The following is a 19189-nucleotide window of genomic DNA, read 5'->3' as shown; positions in this document are numbered from 1 at the left end:
CGCCTTTCCCAGGAATGTCTTGGAGTCCTGCACAAAGTGGTCCTCCACAGTACGCCTTGGAGGTGAGACAGACCAAGCTGGATGGAGGCTCGCCGGGCAGGCTGGGCAGTGCCCACAGCATCGCTCGCCTGTGATTCTTTACTTACACAGTTCTTTCTGTGTGTCCTCTCCAGGGCGTCCCAAATCTGACTTCTCCTGTTACTGGCTAAGGGATCCAAGTTTTGATCTAGAGAAAACGCAAGAGAATGAATTTCTCCAGGATCCTTCATGTGCACAGCCACACTGAGAGGCTGTGGGAAAAGTCTAAACAAGCACGGAAACGGCTTAAAGCCACCTAAGTCACAGACGCGCTTATCCCCTAAGCAGCCATAGGTGATGCTGATTCTACCGACCTCTGAGAAACAGAATTTCCTTCTTTATGAGAATGTATATTTTTATTTATGGTAAGTTGATAGATAAAAAAGTTAAGAAATTTAGACAATGCAAATCAAAAAACACAAACCTATGCATGTTTTAATCATCCTAGTCAGATCTGTAGTACAAACCAAAAGTTGTTAGTGTGTTCTGGCATATATGCTAGATTTTTTCCTATCACATACATGTTAAAATACAGTCTCCCTACACCACAGGGAAATGTCTCTTCTCTTCCTATGCTTCCAGGGGGAGAGCAGGGACCTGACAGCTTAGCTGACCTGGAAAACGAGCCAGCCCTGCCCGATCTACGGAAGGCTGAGGGAGTGAGGGAGAGAAAGGGCCACCAAAGAGGAAGACTTCCTTTCTTCTGGTTCAGGAAACCAGCTTGGGGGCTATTACTGTTTAACTAACTTCCCCACAGGATCCCTGCCGCATGGAAATCACGGATATCGAAATAGACTAGGCACTGTGTTTTTTTGTTTTTGGAAATGTTAAAGACGGGACAAAAGCTCTCTGTCATGAGGATGAGGGTAGAGTAGGGTGGAACGATGTATTTTGGTGGAAATGGGATGTTTACAAAACACCGAATGGGGGGAGTCTTGTCTCAATCTCAACATGTAGTTTTTGTAAGTCTAGTCATCAGAAAGGATTAGGTACAATTTTTCTTTGCTCATCAAATCTTGCGTGGCGTATGGGGAAATCTTTTGGGAGTACCTCCACTCTGTGCCATGCTTGGTGTCCATGTCTAGGGTCACTAATTCAGGCATAGCAAACGCAAGCAGGCTCACATCACAGAGAAGCACTACTTGAGGCGGAAGATGGCAGACCACCCGCGTCCGCGTCCGTGGGCCTCTGGGCTGTCTCTGGGAGCTCCTGCCTGACCCGGCTCGTCAGGTGCCATGGGGCCCTTTGCACGAGGTCCCTCCCTCCCGCTTGCAACCATCTCACCTGTCCTCACCCTTGTACTGGAAGAGACACTGGTGAAAGCAAGGACTCTGAGCCAGACTGCCCGATTCCTATACAATGTCTATCAATCACAACTTGTGTGCTTGGCCAAGTCAGCCTCACTACTCCACATCCCATTTCCTCGTGTGCAAGACAGGATAAAAGAACCACCTCCTCAAATAGGCTGTTGTGAGGACTATACGTGTGTCCACCACGTTTGCATGTGGTGTAAAGCACTTGGCGGGAGTACTTGCTGCAGGGGTGGGCACTTGTGTGTAGAGTGACAGCTAATTATTACTGTGGTTTTACTTCTGGCAATATTTCCTTTCTTGTCCTTCAGTCCTCACTCAGAGCTACCTTTAGGGAAGTGTCTCCTGAGCCATTCAATGCCTGGAGAGGTGTCCTCTATGCTCACCACTTAATTGCACCCATCACCCTGTTCCTTTGTCTCTCTGACACACCCGCACAGATCCCTCGTCCTGAACTCTTGTTCACTTTGTATCCCCATGTACAACCACTAGTATTTTTTGTTTATAAATAAAAAATTTATTCCTATTATTATTGACTCCATAATAATAGTATTAATATGTCACTACTTTTAAAAATATATATTTTTATGATCTCAAAGAGGAAGAGAGAGGAAGATAAAAACATCACCGATGAAATCTTTGATTGGCTGCCTCCTGGGCACAACCCCTCAGCTGAGATCGAGCCCACACCCTACACATTGCCCGACCAGGTATTGAACTCCTGGTTCAACAGTTGATGCTCAAAATACCCCACTGAGCCAGGCTGTCACAACTTTTAAGTATTTTCAGTAATAACAGAGGCAAAGAGCAGTTCATGGAGGGGGAGTGTGTACACACAAAATCCAAACAGACTGGGGTCAATCCTTGCTCTGCCTCCTACCATCTGCGTGGCTTTGGTGATAAATTACTCCTCAGTTTTCTCTTCTGTATAATAGGGAAATAGCGAAATGGCTTGGGTAGGTTTAGAAGTATATGTACAGTGCCTAGAACATGGTGGATAACGCAATAACTGGGCAGCTGTTAAATTTGGCCAAGGTCCATGTGGACACATTAGATTCCTGGGCTCCAATACTGGTGGTTTTCTAACCCATTTTATTCAATGCAATTTCCCGAGGACACAATCATCCCCAGATCTTGAACACCAGGACCAGAAATCGTTCTGAATAAAGCTACCTGTGAATGTATGGATGGGGAAGAACTGTCTCACAGGTGCCAGCTAGAAGAGCACTCTTAATTAAAGAAGTATCTGTTGATTAAACTAAAACTGGAAATTGTCTTTTATACAACAAGTCCTACCGTTCCACAGGGACTAAGACAGCCAAAAGGAAAAAAGAGAATCATGAGCCACAGTGGCCGGCCCCTCTAAGCCTTCTCCTTATATGTTTTAACTGTATTTGGTATCTCAAGGGAGAATTTCTCACCCTTAATGCTGGTTAATGGTGTGGAGATTACAAGTCCTCCAAATTCGGAGTCTCCAAGGAAGCTGAGAAACACTAACCAACCTTCCCTTGCTCCGGGAAACTCATTGCATATGCTGTTCTAATTTTCTAAGAAAAGCAAAAGACTGCAAAAAGCTGAATGGTTTAATTTGGAAATTATAAGAAACATGAGAGATCAAAGGAGATATAAAGTTCTAGATTTTAGATGTCTCAGTGTCCTATCACTGATTTATTAAAAAGCATAAAATTACAAGCCTGGCCGCTTGGCTCAGTGGTTGAGCATCGACCTATGAACCAGGTCACAGTTCAATTCCTCGGCCAGAGCACATGCCCAGGTTGCAGGCTCGGTCCCCAGTGTTGGGGGTGCAGGAGGCGGCAGGTCAGTGATTCTCTCTCTTCATTGATGTTTCTATCTCTCTCTTCCTCTCTGAAATCAATAAAAATTATTTAAAAAAGAAAAAAACAAAGCCAAATTACAGATGGCAGAAATGAAACTTACGATTTCCTAAGTTTGCACAGCTGATGCCAGAAGCAGCACTCTGAGCTCAGTAACTGAACTCAGGGCATTAGCACACCAACTACTGAGCTTGTTTATCCAGAAGCAACATCTCTGGAGCTGATAACAAATACCCGACTCCCGCAAAAGCTGTGCTTCCACCATGTTCTACAAACAACAGCTGCACAGCCAGCAGGTTTTTTACCATGAATGCTAGAAGCCCCTGGTGTCAGACCCATGTGAAGGCTATTAAATCAAATTCTCAAGTGAACACAGGCCTCTCGGTTGCCCTGCACATTCAAGGGAAGTCTAAAGTTTAACATGCCTTATATCCTAACGCTCTTCCAAATGATGATTAAAAAATTAAGAAAAATATGGTTTTGTCCTGAGCTTAAAATTGTAAGGCCTATTTTATTCGCAAAGGTGCTCCTGTAGCGTCTAAAAATAGAGAGGTCTATAGGAAGGAAGAGCAGGTTTGGCAATAGCTCCCAATTTCTTAATTTTAGATCTGAATCTTCAATAAATTCTAATTCTCTCTTCTGACATTGCTTATTTGACCTTGTTATCTCAGTACCCAAAGGGAATGACTGGATCATCAGATCCAGTCTATACTGTCCAAAATTCATTCGTGTTCTAGAGAAAATGCCAAAATAAACGCACCCGGGAGTGTTGACCCCTGACATGAAAGTAGGTGAGAATTCAGTTTATCTACCAAACTCCCTGAATGGATTTCAAATGCCATTCAGGCAAGTGTGAACACTGCCCCTTGGTTATTTGAAATTAGATTAGTACCATTTTTTTTCTTTTTTGAAAACTGCTCAAATTAAAGAGGGAAATATTATATTACTTCCTGAGTGATTAAAAAAAAAAAGAAGTCCTACCCTAGCTGGTTTGGCTCAATGGATAAGAGTGTCGGCCTGTGGACTGTAAGGTCCCTCGTTCGATTCCTGTTCAAGGGCACATGCCTGGGTTGTGGGCTCGATCTCCAGTAGGGGGCGTGCAGGAGGCAGCCGATCAAATGATTCTCTCTCATCATGATTGTTTCTATCTCTCTCTCCCTTCCTCTCTGTAATCAATAAAAATGTTTTTAAAAAAAAAGTAAAGTCCTATCTGGGTTGCTTATATAGTTAAAACCGTTTTATTTAGAAAGAGAAGCAACATGAATAGGAATAGACACAACTAATGGAAACCCATTGATTGTTTTTAGGAGTCAAAGCTTAAGGCTAAAGGTAGGATAAATTATAAGGAAGCAAAATGGGATTCAATATATTTCCTTCTTATGATTTTAACAGGTCAAGAAGAATTTTATCTTTGGCATGCTGGCAGATTGCAAGAGAGAGAGGGAGGCATCACTCCAGAGCATTACAGGTGGGAAAAATACTGGAAAATGGAAAAACCTGAAGTAGTAAATAATGCCTGGAGACCATCATTAGAATTGCGACTTGGAGTGCACTGAGGAGAAGAGAGCATGGAGACAGAGGAAGATGGTGACGAGGACGATAATGGTTCTAACGTTATTGAATGTCCAACGTTTGCTAGGCTCTGTGCTTGTATAATTTTTTTAAATATATTTTTTTATTGATTTTTTTACAGAGAGAGGAAGGGAGAGAGAGAGTTAGAAACATCGATGAGAGAGAAACATCGATCAGCTGCCTCCTGCAACGGCCCCCCCACCGGGGTTTGTGCCCGCAACCAAGGTACGTGCCCTTGACCGGAATCGAACCCGGGACCTTCCAGTCCGCAGGCCGACGCTCCATCCATTGAGCCAAACCGGTTTCGGCTGTGCTTGTATAATTTGTATGAACTGATTCACTCTTGACAATAACAGGTCTTAATAACATCCCCATTTCACGGATGAGGAAACAAGTTTAGGAGTGGTCAAGTAGCTTGTCCAAAGTGGCAGGGAAAGATCTGAGCCGAAATCTCTCTGACTTCCTCCACCAGCATGCTGCAGGCCTCCGAGCTCCGTTGTGTTACTGAGGTGCCCTTTGTAGTGGGAAAAGCACTAGACTGGGAGGTCACTAGATCTCAGTCCCAGATGGGAGGCTCTGACAGGCCCACCTGGCCTTGAAATGAGGCACAAACACATGGGCGCTCAGGTCCTCACCTGACAGTGCCACTGAACAGCACTGGCTCTTGAGGAATGATGGAGAGTTTGCTTCGGAGGTCAGCAAGGGCCAATGTCACTGATTCTCACTCCGTCAATCTTGATGCAGCCTCCAGACAACTCCACCAGGCGGAAGAGGGCCATCCCCAGGGAGGACTTCCCTGATGAGTGAGACGTGCAGAAGAGTAGCTCATTAGCAACTTACGAAACTGGTTATTCTCAGGGCAAAATCATCTACTTTTCCGTTTTTATGCAGTCATTATTGCAACTGATTAACTCAGGAAATTATAAAATGATAGCCAGAAACAGGAACACACACACACACACACACCACCACCACCAAACAGAAAACCCGATGAATTTTCCTGAACTACTAAGCATATACATTTAAATCACACAGCTCAGTCCGAGAAGGAATGGGCAGGACCATTACACTCTCATGAGAGTAAAATGGAAAAATGCCTCCTTTTCACCTTAGGAACAGGTGCACAGTGTTTAATGCTTCTCAGCAAAATGAGGAGAACAGCGGTCTCATGGCAAGGAGCTAGGGCAAACCAGAGGACAAGATGCGCCCTCTCTTTTGTCCCTTTGACGTAGCTGAGAGAGAAAAGACAAGGCCTTCCATCGCTGTAGCAACAGCTGGGGGATGGAAGAAGCTATGTGGTAAACACACATGGGAAGGAGGCTTTGGACTGAGCCAATGAGCGGCTGGAGGTGACTCTGCTCAGACAGGGAACTGTGGCAGAAAAGCAGCTTTGGGGGCTAAAACAATGAGTGCATTGTCACTGTGATAAGCAGAACAGCTGTTCTTACTGGAATCTTCATGTTAAGTTATGTAAGTAATACAAGAAGATAACATCAATCTCTCATAATCACTACTGTTATTTATGACACATTTCCTTTTAGTCTTTTTCTCAGAGTAGAGCGTACCAGAGACATGATGTTGTAATGGATTTTCCCACTGAAAATAACATAACATAACAAGCATTCAACCATATTATTAACTTGCCAGGATAAAAATTTGATGGCTGCAATACACTCCATCCTGTGGACACATTCTAACTCATCTAGCCCTCTAATGTGGGATGTGTAGTTTATTTAAAACGTATTATTATAACGTTACTAGAGACCTGGTGCACAAATTCATGCACGGGTGGGTCTGGCCGGCCCATCCCGGTCGGCCAGAGGGAGGGGATGCAGAAGGCTGGCCAGGGAAGGGGGCCGTGGGTGGTTGGCTAGCTGGCCCCGCCCCCTGGTCGAACTCCTGGTCAAGGGGGCAATTTGCATATTAGCCTTTTATTATATAGGATAGGATAGGATGACTTCCTTGGGATAGATTCTCAGAATTGAAACTACTCTGTCAAAACATATAAACATTAAAAAGCTCTATCTAATGCCCCCTACACCCCCAAAATAGCCTGACACAGTGTTGTCTATCTACTTTCTTGCAGCTCAGGCCCTTGGTTTAGATTGAGAACTACAGGATTTCAGCTGTTAAACCACACTGCCCACCCTCTTCCTGTCTCCACGCTCTGAAAGACCTCTCACGAGAGCCTCATGATTTTATCTACTCAGTGGTCACTGAGGGTACAACTATCCTGCCTTGGCCGAGTCTGCAGCCACATCTCTGTGGTCAATATTGTTCCCTAATGGGAACCTAGAGGAATGCCCACCTTCCTAAGGCAGGACTCCTCCGTTCCATCACCAGAAATGAGTTGGGAACCCAAGCTCATGTAGCAGGACAGATGTTAAGGAGGGCTTCTCCTCCTAAAAGTGTCTGGCTGTATTTAGGATTGGGGGGGTCTGGTGAGTGGCCCCTTACCCAGGAAGTGGGGCGGGGGGAGGGGGGGAAGACTCTCCCTCAGTGCCAAGGCAGCAGTTTAAGATCCAAACTAAGAAAGGAATGGGGCTCAAATAATAGGTTAAGTTGTTCCATCTTAATAAAAGATGCCTCGGTTTGGAGCACCTGGACTGGGAGACTATAGTCCTTTGAATCGCTGACAGAATGTGCTGGTAAAAAAGGCAACAAAGTCCTCACCACCACAGCAGGGCCAGAGTCTAGGAGCCTTGGAAGAAGCAAACTGGGATTAGAGTCTAGACTTTGTAAGTCAGGCTATTTATGATGATTTTATTTTTCCTGTTTATTTCTCTCTGTCACTACTTACGGTTTACTCAAGTCTTGATGAAATTTTCGGTCTGTTTTACTCGTGTGAAAGGGAAATCACAGAAGGCACACCAGTCAGAGCTCTTGGGAGAGCAGGACACCCCAGGGAGTCCGAGGGGGAGAGCAGAGTGAGAGCCGTGGGTAGCCGCCCTCCCTGGCTGAGCATGCTCTTGCCAGTGCAAAACACCTTCTTGGTTTGACATGAAGTAATTCCTTCAAACCGGGAGCAGGAAATGACTTTTGCTTTTCTTCCTGGCAGGTTCTTTAAAGTAAATTGGCCAGAAAAGATGCCAGGTGTTTTTTTGTGTATGTTGTTTGTTTTTTAATGGCAAGAAAAAAAAGCTAGGAGAATTTTGATGCAAAGGAACATGGAGCCCAGAAAGCTTATGAGAACTGCCTCAGAGAGACCCCTATACAAGGGCAAACAGGGTGAAGGGAGACAAGACACAAATTACTGAAGTCTTGACCCAAGAAACCCAGGTCAATGCACTTCTAAGCATGAGTGAGGTAAAATGCCCAAAAGGAAGGCCTATTCTCTAGTTCTTTGCAACTGATGTCAGAACAAGAAACGCATTTCTGTCTTTAAAGGGACAGAGGCTCCTTGTTCAGAGCTGGGTTAGCCTCTGATATCCATGGGGCCACCCGGGCCATACATCACAGAGACCGCGAACACGTGACGTCACAGAAGGAAGACATCCACTGCAGGCTCTTCGAACAGTCAACCCTGGCAGCCACCTCAGTGCCCACGACTCGAGCTTATGCAATAGAAACGGCGGAGACCCATGAAACAGGATTTCATGTCATGCTGCATAGAAATCGCGCCGGGAGCAGGAACTGACATGGAAAATATTTGCTGGCTTTGAAAGCAGGCCATGAAACAGTGAGTGTAAAATGACCTCATTTTTGTAAACATATCTGTTGATAGAAAACACCTGGAAGATAGCCACTAAAATGTTAACAGGAATTATCCCCGCGCCGTGGAGTTCTGGGTGCGTTTCCCCTTTGTAATTTGCCATATGTTCCACGTGTCCCACAGTGAGAATGTGTACTTTTATGACTGGAAAAAACACAAAGTGTTAGAAAGGCAGGGTTGAAAATAATACTAGAGAAGTGGTTTCAGTGAGACCTGAGACACTAATCACGCATGTACTGGGGACCTGGTCTGAAGGGATGCGAGTGATAGTCAATAAGCAATACACATGGGCAACAAACTTAACTCCGACAGGGTCCTTACCTGACCCCGTCCGCCCCACAATGCCAATCTTCTCCTTGGGTTTGATGGTGAAGGACACTTTCTTTAGGACCAGAGGCAGATTTTCTTGGTACCTCATCTCCACGTTCTCAAAGGTCACCTCTCCTTCCTGGGGCCAATCAGGCGGGGGAGCCTTGTTCTTAATTCTGGCAGGTGCTTCCAAAGAGAGAGTCTGGGGAGACAGAAGTGGCCAGGTGAGATTGGCCCAGATTCCGGGGGTTCTGTCATAGAGAAGTTAAACCAGGACAACCAGAGCCGCCACACAGGAGCAGTGGTAGCCCTGGCCCCTTGCTGTGAAAGATCCCTTGGCGTAAATGCTTAGATAGGGACAGAGTACCATGGCTGCTAATTCTGCAGTGGCTACTATTATGCAGCAGCCTCCTTTCAAACTGCCTCCTGTCTTAAGGAATTCTTCCACAAAACTGCCTTGGAGGCCAAGGGTGGGGCCATGAGCACTTCTATTCCTCTTCAACCCTGCAGTTTTTATTGGAATTCTTTGAAAATATTACACTCAAAATAGGACTCTGCCATTTGGAAACCACTGGCTTAAATCCAAAGAAAGGTAACAACATTTATTGAACATGTAATCAGCTCTGGCTGGTGCCGCTCAGTGGTTGGAGTGTCAGCCCATGCACCAAAGGGACTCAGGTTCCATTCCTGGTCAAGGGCATGTACCTGGATTACAAGTTTGATCACCGACCCTGGTCAGGGCGTGTGCAGGATGTAAGTGTGTCTCTTACATCGATGTCTCTCTCTCTCTCATTCTCTCTCCTTCCCTATCTTCCTATATATATAAAAGGCTACGTCTGCCCGACCATCCGGTACATATGATGCGCACTGTCAATTTAAAAATAAACGTTGACTTGTGCATGCACGATACATAGACAGCTCTCACTGACGCCAATCGCACATGTGTGTTTTGAGCTGTCATTGTCGATCGTGAATTTGATTGTTTTTGTTGACATTCTGAAGCTGAAAGAAAGTGGTGTCATCAACAGAATATGTCTGAAGACCAACTATTGGCACAACGTACCTCTAACACTTCACCTCTGACACTTCTATTATAGAGAAAGGGCGAATAGCAATATTAAAATATTTCTTCTAATTAATTTCCTTTCAATGTGCACAAATTTGTGCACTGGGCCACTAGTCTCTAAAATAAATGGAAAAAATATCCTTGGGTGAGGATTAACAACAAAAAAAATATATTGAACATGTAATCAGATTCTGGCACTCTGACATATCTCAGTCAATCCAGGAGAAATAGACTCTAATCCTAACCCTGCCACTAACAGCTGTGTGACTGGACACATCACTTCTTCACTCTAGGTCCTAGTTTCTCATTTGCAAATTGTGGGGACTGGATCAGATAATCTTGGAAATCCATTCCAGCTTTAAAATTCTGTTTATATAATCTATTTAATATAACGGCTTATAATTTTTGTTATCAATAGTCAAACCTTGCAATGTTTTCAAACTTTCTGGCGACTAGTCATGGGGCTTACAGTGTTCTAGGGAAGTAAGGGCCAAAGACTACTGCTCTGGAGGGTGGAGACTGAATACAAACGCTCCAAGCTGGAAGGGTCCGTGTTGGGATAGGCATGGGTCCGTGTTGGGACAGGTTGAGGACTGGCAGTGGGGAGCCAGTCCTCAGAAAAGTGACTGGTCTGTGCAGGATTTACACTGTACTACTGCCAGTCAACCTGGGGCTGACTACCCACCCCCACCTCTCCAGCCAGAGACTCTCACCAGCAGCGAGTAAAGCAAACACTATATATTCACATATACAACCATGTATCATCCCCAGACCAGAGCACTGGGCGAAGAGGCTAGTGGATAAACCTAAGGAACAGCTATTAGCAGATATATCAGATTGCTATGTGCCATTCTTTCCCAGAATAATCATTCGTAAGTTTGAGAAATATCCTATGACTAATGAGGTCCATTGTCAAAACAAGCCAGTGAAGCACGTCTCTGCGAGAAAATGCAGTTTATGTAACACACTAGTTCACAACTGAATGGCAAGTTTTCAACACTATGCTTGTGTTTTCTTTATTCAACACTATGCTTGTAAGTCATTATTGGGAAGTTGGAATGTATTCTTCCCATGTAAACAATGATATAAATGCTGACAAAGCCTTCGCCGGTTTGGCTCAGTGGATAGAGCACCAGCCTGTGGACTGAAGGATCCCGGGTTCAATTCCAGTCAAGGGCACATGCCCGGGTTACAGGCTTGATCCCCAGTAGGGGGCGTGCAGGAGGCAGCTGATTAGTGAGTCTCTCTCATTGTTAATATTTCTCTCTTTCCTTTCCTCTCTCTGAAATCAATAAAAATATATTTTTTTAAAAAAGAAAAAAAAATAGCTTTATACAGTGCAAAAAAAAAAAAAAAATGCTACATTAGCCAGCGTAACTGAACTAACAAAGTTTGAAACATTTTGGAAATGACCTGATGAACGTTAAGTTCTCAATCAGACGATTCACAAATAGATTTAGAAACTCTTATGCTAATTCCGTCTCCACTCCACGCCTGCCGGAGAGACCGCCAATCCTCTCCCGAGGGACGAGAAGGCAGGAAGACATGCTGCCTCCTTGCACATCCACCCGAGTCAGGAAAAGGGTAGAGGGTAAAACGCCTCCATGGAGGGTGAGGTCGAAGTCTGACCTTGATGTAGTAGTTGATCCTCTCCACTGAGGTGAAGCGAGCTTCTGTCTCGGTGGCCAGTCTGACGGTGAACTGGAACAGCCCCGTTAACTGACGGTGAGAAGCAGAAATGCAGGAGAGAGTTCATTATCGATGCCAACGCTAGAAAGCCTCCTTCATCTAGGGGACCACAGCTCAATCATAAGAACTGGGCACATACAGCAGCTGGTTTGATGAACGGAGTCATTCTCTAAACATTTAAGACAATGCGCATTACACCCCCACCCCCAGTCATCTGTAATTCTCTGTGAGTGCAGGTGGCAACGTGGTACTGCTGGCACTAACTTTCCTGCATCCAATGGCTTTCCACCCATCTTTTCGTGTCCAGGAACACGTATCTGAAGCTGCATACTTATACCTGCACCTGCTATGGCAGACACAGCGAGTCAACCTGTGAGCAGCCAGTGGGCAGGCTTCCAGGAACGTCAACAAAGGGAAAGAAGGCTGAGCAGAAAGTGCGGGCAGAGCCCCTGTGCACGTCAGACGAAGGATTCTACTACTGCCCATCCAAAGATCAAGGAAGTCTGCAGAGCATGGACAGCCTTGGGGGATATGTACAGATACATGTACATACCTCTTCTCAGGTTTCTTTGGCTACTTTTCAGTTTATCTTTACAATATGGAAAAACGTCCAACATGTACAAGAGGAGAGAGGACATTATAAGAAACTCCCATGCACCAAACATCCATCTTAAAACACTGTCAACTCACAGATAATATTGTTTCCTTTACATCACCTCATCCTTCTATATTATTTGGAAGCAAATCCAAGCTATCCTATTATTTCATCCATAAATATTCCAGCTTGTATCTCTCTAAAGTATAAAATCTTTAAAAGCACAATACCATTATTCAATACCATGATGACATCTAAAAAGTTAATAATAATTCCTTAACATCTTCAAATACCTAGTCAGAGCTCAAGTTCCCAGTTTTTTTTGAGCTAAAAACCATAAACCATTCCTAGAGACCAGAAAGCTTTCCACATGTAACAGTGTTGGGGAAAAGCAGGAGCCTGGGGGAAAAAATGCACATAAGAAGCAAACTGAGTATTTCTTTGAAGACTATGAAGAGGCCAGAGATGACAGGATGGTGAATTCAGAAACCTACAATTAAAAAACTATTTTCAAAAGCACCTTTATGAAGAAAATAGCACCTATTTCTTAAACACTTGCAACAGCCTTAAATCCCTTTATTCCTACATTAGAGGCCTGGTGCACGAAATTCATGCACGGGGGAGGGGATGTCCCTCAGCCCAGCCTGCACCCTGTCCAATCTGGGAACCCTCAGGGGATGTCCGACTGCCGGTTTAAGCCCGAACATCCCTCTCACAATCCAGGACTGGCTCCTAACCGCTCGCCTGCCTGCCTGCCTTATTGCCCCCAACCGCCTCCCCCTGCCCTGCCTGCCTGATTGCCCCCTAACCACTCCCCTGCTGGCCTGATCACCGCCTAACCGCTCCCCTAACTGCTTGCTCCCCTCACTGGCCTGATTGCCCCCTAACTGCTTGCTCCCCTAACTGCTTTCCGGCCTGATCGCTCGCCCCTAACTGCTTGCTCCCCTGCGCCGGCCTGATCTCGCCCCTAACTGCTTGCTCGCCCTCACCGGCCTGATCTCTAACTGCTTGCTCCCCCGCCAGCCTGATCACCCTTAACTGCTTTCTCCCCTGATAGCCTGATAGCCCCTTAACTGCTTGCTCCCCTGCTGGCCTGATCACTCCTAACTGCCTCTACCTCGGCCCCCGCCACCATCAAGGAAGTCGGACGTCCGGAAGATGTCCAGAAGATGTCCGGTTGACCTGGTCTATTTAGCATATTCCCTTTTATTACTATAGACTAGAAGCCCAGTGCACGAAATTCGTGCATGGGTAGGGTCCCTAGGCCTGGCCGGCGATCAGGGCCAATGGGGCCTTCCGGCTGCTGGCTGGGGCCTTCCTTCGTTCCGCGCCGCCCCCTGGTGGTCAGCACACATCATAGCAAGCGATCGTCCCAAGGGGACACGTTGCATATTAGCCTTTTATATCTATATCTGTATCTATATATCTATATCTATATAGATATCTATGTATATCTATATAGATATAGATATATAGATACCACCCCTCCTGCCCTCCCAGCCTCCCACCCCAGATGGTTACTTTAAAGCAGTCTGCGTGGCACTCTGGGTGTCAGAGGTGAAACAGTGACTTAGGGTAGAGGCCCCTACCATGCCTCTCCTAGGCCAACATAGGAAGGACTCAAAAGGAGCGAAGGTGATGCCCCATCCCAGAGACTGACCTGGATAGCGTAAGAGATGGCGAGACCAGCGTAGGCCGGGGAAATATGCCCATGCATGAGAACGACCATCAGCCCAGTGGTGGTGATCAGGGTGATGCTGATCAGGTCGAGCCGCACAGCCAGCCACCGCATTGCACACACGAATAGGTAGAAAGGACTTTGGTTGTGGTCCAGCAGCTCCTGGTACCTGTGAGGAAGGCAGACAGCTAATAGGCAAATAAGGTACCAGGTGACCCTGGTCATGGATGATGTCAAAGCTCTGGTGAATTATGGACGGGGGCTAATACTTCAGTATTTTCTGTTTGTAATGAAGAGAATGACATGGAAACTTAGAGTACGGAGTACTCCATGCTCCACAAATAGGAGGACATGGGGTTTTCTAGTTTTACACTTTCAAAGAAACATATTGAAGATGTTAGGGGAAAATATCTACTTTAACAGCATAGGGAAAGTAGGGGGAAGGAGACCAAATAAAGAGGCTGTGCTAAACGTCAGAAAAAATGTCATAGGTTAGGGGTCATTTTCTCACAAAAATAAAGGTTAAAAGGCAAACTGCAGAAATGGCCCAAAGCCAGGACAAGGAAACTCTCAGAATGAATACAGTAAAGTGGAAATTGTTGCTGACACACCATCACTGGGCAGAATGGTACTGTTTCCCACAGCCATGGAACAAAGAGCCAGGAGCTGAACCACAGCAAACAAATATACAGACAACCTTTCCCAATGGAGGAGGGGAGACACCACTGTCATGAGGGGTCCCAGAGAGCAGACGAGACCCCATCTGGAGTCCATAACCAGGATTCCAGAGCAGAAAGTCTTTCTAGCAAATGTGCTTTGCTTTAAAAAAAAAAAAACAAACCCACATTTCTTCCTTACAATAAGACATGTGCTCTTTAGAGAAAATTAGAAAACGCAATAAAGGGAAAAATGCAAAAGTCCATAACCTTACCAGTTAAAACCAGAGTTAATATCTGGCTACATTTCCTTCCAGCATTTTTTCAATGTACTTACATGTACATGTATATATACACACACATGCATAAACACACGTGTACATAGTATATTTTCTTCTTTTTCACTGAAAGTTAAGGTTATTTTTCTACATTGTTTAGCCTAATTTTTTTACTCTATATTAAAAAAAAAATTAATCGTGCCGAAGCCGGTTTGGCTCAGTGGATAGAGCGTCGGTCTGCGGACTGAAAGGTCCCAGGTTCGATTCCGGTCAAGGGCATGTACATTGGTTGCAGGCACATCCCCGGTAGGGGGTGTGCAGGAGGCAGCTGGTCGATGTTTCTCTCTCATCGATGTTTCTAGCTCTCTATCCCTCTCCCTTCCTCTCTGTAAAAAATCAATAAAATATATTTTTTTAAAAATTAATTGCTTAATTTTTGGAATAGACAATATATGCATAGGACAGACTATTTAAAGGGTACACAAGTTTTACCATGAAAAGTCAATTTTTCTCCCGTCCATTCTCCAGCTACCCTATTCCCCTCCTCTTCAGTGGCTATTAGTTTCTTGTGTATCCTTTCAGAGATATTCTAAATGTTATATATACAAACACACTTAAAAAGGAGACTAGCATAGACACATCAGTACCTTCCTCTTTCACTAATATATCTTAGAAATCATTCTAGTTCAGTACCTTTAGAGCTGCCTCATTTTTTTTGTTTGTTTTTGGTTTTGTTTTATTAATTTTAGAGAAAGAGAAAGGAAGGGAAGGAGAGAGAGACATCATTTTGTTGTTCCACTTATTTATGGATTCATTGGTTGCTTCCTGTATATGCCCTGACCAGGGACTGAACCCACAACCTTGGCATTTTGGGATGATGCTCTAACCAACTGAGCTATGCGGCAGGGCTAGTCTCATGTTTTGAAGGGCCACACAATATTCCACTCTACGAGGATACTGTAGCTCCTTTAACCAGTCCTCTGTTGAATGACTTTGTTAGTTCAGTGGTTCCCAGCCTTTTTTTGGCCATGCCCCACCTAAGCATCTCTAAAATCCTGATGCCCTCCCATTGAATTCGTATTATTCCAAGAGTGAACTCCTATTCCTATGTGGAGGAAGCATAAAAGGCCTTTAACTTGATCTAAACAAGTTTCTAAAGAACATGGCATCCATGAAAGAGAAAAATAAAAGAACGAAAGGACAGTTGAAATACTGAGAAAGAAATCACTAAGAAAAATTGTTAAAAAAATAATATGAACTGATATGAAAAAATAGCAAATAAAGTTTCAAAATATAAAACAGAGGACTGAAATGCATAAATATGTCACAATATATATTTATATACTGAATATGAGGCCCCTAGAATCATAAGAAATGAAAAAAATTCACTGTTAATAACTCATTCTCGAATTGCCCCCCTTAAGAATCGAATTGCCCCTCTGTGGGGCATATGCTCCATGTTGGAAATCACTGAGTTAGTTCTAATCTCTTGTTAATATCAATCTCCACAATGATTAGGTACATAAAAATATCATATAAACAATATTCAACCACATAAAATGTCAGTCTAGCACCAATGACTGTCTTTTACAGTTCAAAAAAACCCAAAAAACAACAAACCAGCAAAACTCCACCAAATATGGTCATTCAGGACCAAAAGCCAACCAACTCCAAATCTGTGTTTTTGTCTTCTCGTTTGCTCAGAAGGGAGTTCCACCAAGTGAGTAAACTTTAATCAGAGACAATTAAATCACTGGTGATGAGCATTATAATCCCCTATTCTTGGACTCTTGATTAAATTCAGGGATGCTGGCTATGCTTGAGCCTTTTGGCCCCCCTCAGCGCTTACCTGTGCAGAAATTCCTGCCCCTTGTTGTAGGCATGGATGGTGGCAAGGCCCTGTATGCTGCATGTGATGTGGGAGAGGAAAGGTGACTGCGTGATATTGTCCAGACGCTTCAGCTCGCGAACCAGGACCCTGGAGAGAGAACGAGTTCTGTGTCAGAGGGTGGACAGCAACTCCAGCTCTGTCCTCTGCCCTGGAAGACACGAACCCTTCCGCTTTACCTGGACACAATGTGCAGAACTGCAAAGAGAATGACAAGGGGCGCCACTGCCACCAGTAACCATGGGAAAACCCCTGCGATCATCCCAACACCGAACAACACCAGGATGACATTTTGGAGGAACATCTCAGCCTGGAAGGGCATGCGCACATCGACTGGGGAAACCGTAAAGAAACAAGTGTCAGGCTCTGTGGATCCGCAAACAGGAAACACGGAACCCAAAATTAAAAAAACAAAAAGACATTCCCCAAAGTCTTTAAAAATGTATTTTTTTATTGATTTCAGAGAGAGAAACTTTAACAATGAGAGACTCATTGATTGGCTGCCTCCTTCGCACCCCACACTGGGGGATCAAGCCCGCAACCCAGGCATGTGCCCTGACCAGGAATCGAACCATGACCTCCTGGTTCATAGGTCGAAGCTCAACCAGTGAGCCACGCAAGCCAGGCATTCCTCAAAATCTTACCTAAGATTTGTGTGTTGCCTTTTAAACAGTCTGATAAAAAATAAATAAAAATCCCAGAGACCTGATTGCTCTAATTTTTCTTGTCCCAAGGAAATGTAAGTATTGTTTCCCCTCTGTGCCCTCATTTTTTAAAAATATATTTTTACTAATTTCTGAGAAGAAGGGAGAAGGAAAGAGGGATAGAAACATCAATGATAAGAGAGAATCATTGATCGGCTGCCTCCTGCACCCCCCATACTGAGGATCGACCTGCAACCTGGGCATGTGCCCTGACTGGGAATCCAACAGTGACCTCCTGATTCATAGGTCAATGCTCAACCACTGAGTCACGCCAGCCAGGCATATGCCCTCTTTTAGTTCACTATGTTGCCCACCTCCTTTAAACACTTCCTCCTTTTACAAAGTAATATATGCTTGTTATAAAATATTTTGAAAATATACAAAAAAAGATTACACATAATATTCATTCTCACCAAAAACAATGAATTTGCTGTTAACATTTAAAAAATAGATCCAGAGACATAGAGGCATGGAACAGACTAGCGAATCTCAGAGGGAAGGTGCGGTTGGGTAGGGAGAGATGAACTGGGGAACTTATATGCATAGCCCATAGATGCAGACAGTAGTGTGGTGAAGGCTTGGGATGGGTGGGTAGGGGGTGAGGGGGTCAATGGGGGGAAAAAGGGAACATCTGTAATACTTTCAACAATAAAGACAAATTAAAGAAGAAAAAAAAGAAAAATAAATTTTCATCATGAAAAGTCAAACATGCCCAAAAGTCAAGAGAATAGAAACTTGAAAAGTTATCAACATTTTCTTAATCTCCTTTTTGACTATCTCCTCCCCCTACCTTTTTTGGAGGGGAGAGGGATTGGAGTATTTTCATACAACTCTCAGATATATTGATACCGCTGATTTTTTAATTTCAGTCTTTTCTCCGTTTGTGTGTGTGTGTGTGTGTGTGTGTAACAGAAATGGGATCATGTTATGCATCAGTTCTGTGTGTCAGTGATGGTCTTGAGCCCTTGCTACCTGTGGCCATGGCTTTACAATGCTTATCAGCACCTGTAATCAATTCCTCTATGGGAGCAACACAGAGCAGCAAAAACATTAGCTCTGGATCAAAAAGACCTGGGCTCAATTCCCACTTTGCTATCTAATGGCTGTGCAATCTTGGGCAAGTTATTTAACCTTTCCAGGCATCAGCTTTCTCACGTATTCAGTGGGTGAAACAATACCCACCTTGTAGGGCTGCTGTGAGGCTCAGGACAGGGCGTGTAGAACATTCAGCACCCAGGACGCCCTCAATAAATGTCAGGTGGCATTACTAATAGTCTGGGCTCTGGGAAGCATTTAAGTTCTGGTGCTGGCACAGCCCAGGCAGCACCCAGAAAAACTTCCAGAGGTTGTAGGTGTCCAAAAAGCAACGAACTGCCCTCCAAATAAATGTTTTGGAATCTCAAATGACCCTCCAAGGTCCAAAGCCCTTATACTAACTCAAGCCTCTGAATTTGTTTCAGGTTAAATAAGATCGAATGAAAACTTAGATGAAACGTGAAAAATAAGATGGGGCTTTTGCTTAAATATAAGTTGCAACCTGAAGAAAATGCCAAAACTACAATGTTCCTGGGACCAGCACCAGCAGCCACTGTCCTCTCAGAGAGTACGGCCGCACAGACCTGCACTATCGGGGGGTGTCAACTAGAAGGCGGGAGGGCACAGAGAACAGTGGTAAGAAATACCTTCATCCATGTCTCTGGAAAACCTGTTGAGAATTCTCCCCGTGGGGGTGGTGTCAAAAAACTTCATAGGGCTTCGGAGGATCCTTCGGAAGAGCTCGTTATGGAGCCGGGAGGAGGCTCGCAGCGTGCCCTACGGA

At 44.6% G+C, this 19189-nt stretch overlaps 2 protein-coding genes across 2 annotated transcripts in view; one reads left to right on the top strand and one right to left on the bottom strand.

Moving 5' to 3' along the window:
* LOC129148291 (ATP-binding cassette sub-family C member 5-like) overlaps positions 1-877 on the top strand; it is an 8369-nt gene extending 7492 nt beyond the window's left edge. The window contains exon 5 of the mRNA XM_054713086.1: positions 836-877. Within this exon, the coding sequence (XP_054569061.1) occupies positions 836-877 (42 nt within the window). The remainder of the gene's footprint in view (positions 1-835) is intronic.
* Positions 878-5426: 4549 nt separating this feature from the next.
* LOC129148564 (ATP-binding cassette sub-family C member 5-like) overlaps positions 5427-19189 on the bottom strand; it is a 78744-nt gene continuing 64981 nt past the window's right edge. Inside the window, 8 exon segments of the mRNA XM_054713790.1 lie at positions 5427-5498; positions 5500-5591; positions 8829-9018; positions 11512-11601; positions 13827-14013; positions 16628-16756; positions 16846-16999; positions 19053-19182. Coding sequence (XP_054569765.1) covers positions 5427-5498; positions 5500-5591; positions 8829-9018; positions 11512-11601; positions 13827-14013; positions 16628-16756; positions 16846-16999; positions 19053-19182 — 1044 coding nt within the window.

Source organism: Eptesicus fuscus, chromosome 3 (genome assembly GCF_027574615.1).
Source record: "Eptesicus fuscus isolate TK198812 chromosome 3, DD_ASM_mEF_20220401, whole genome shotgun sequence".
In the NCBI taxonomy this organism is placed as follows: domain Eukaryota; kingdom Metazoa; phylum Chordata; class Mammalia; order Chiroptera; family Vespertilionidae; genus Eptesicus; species Eptesicus fuscus.
Note: the sequence above shows the minus strand (reverse complement) of the source record. Positions and strands in the feature narration are given on the sequence as shown.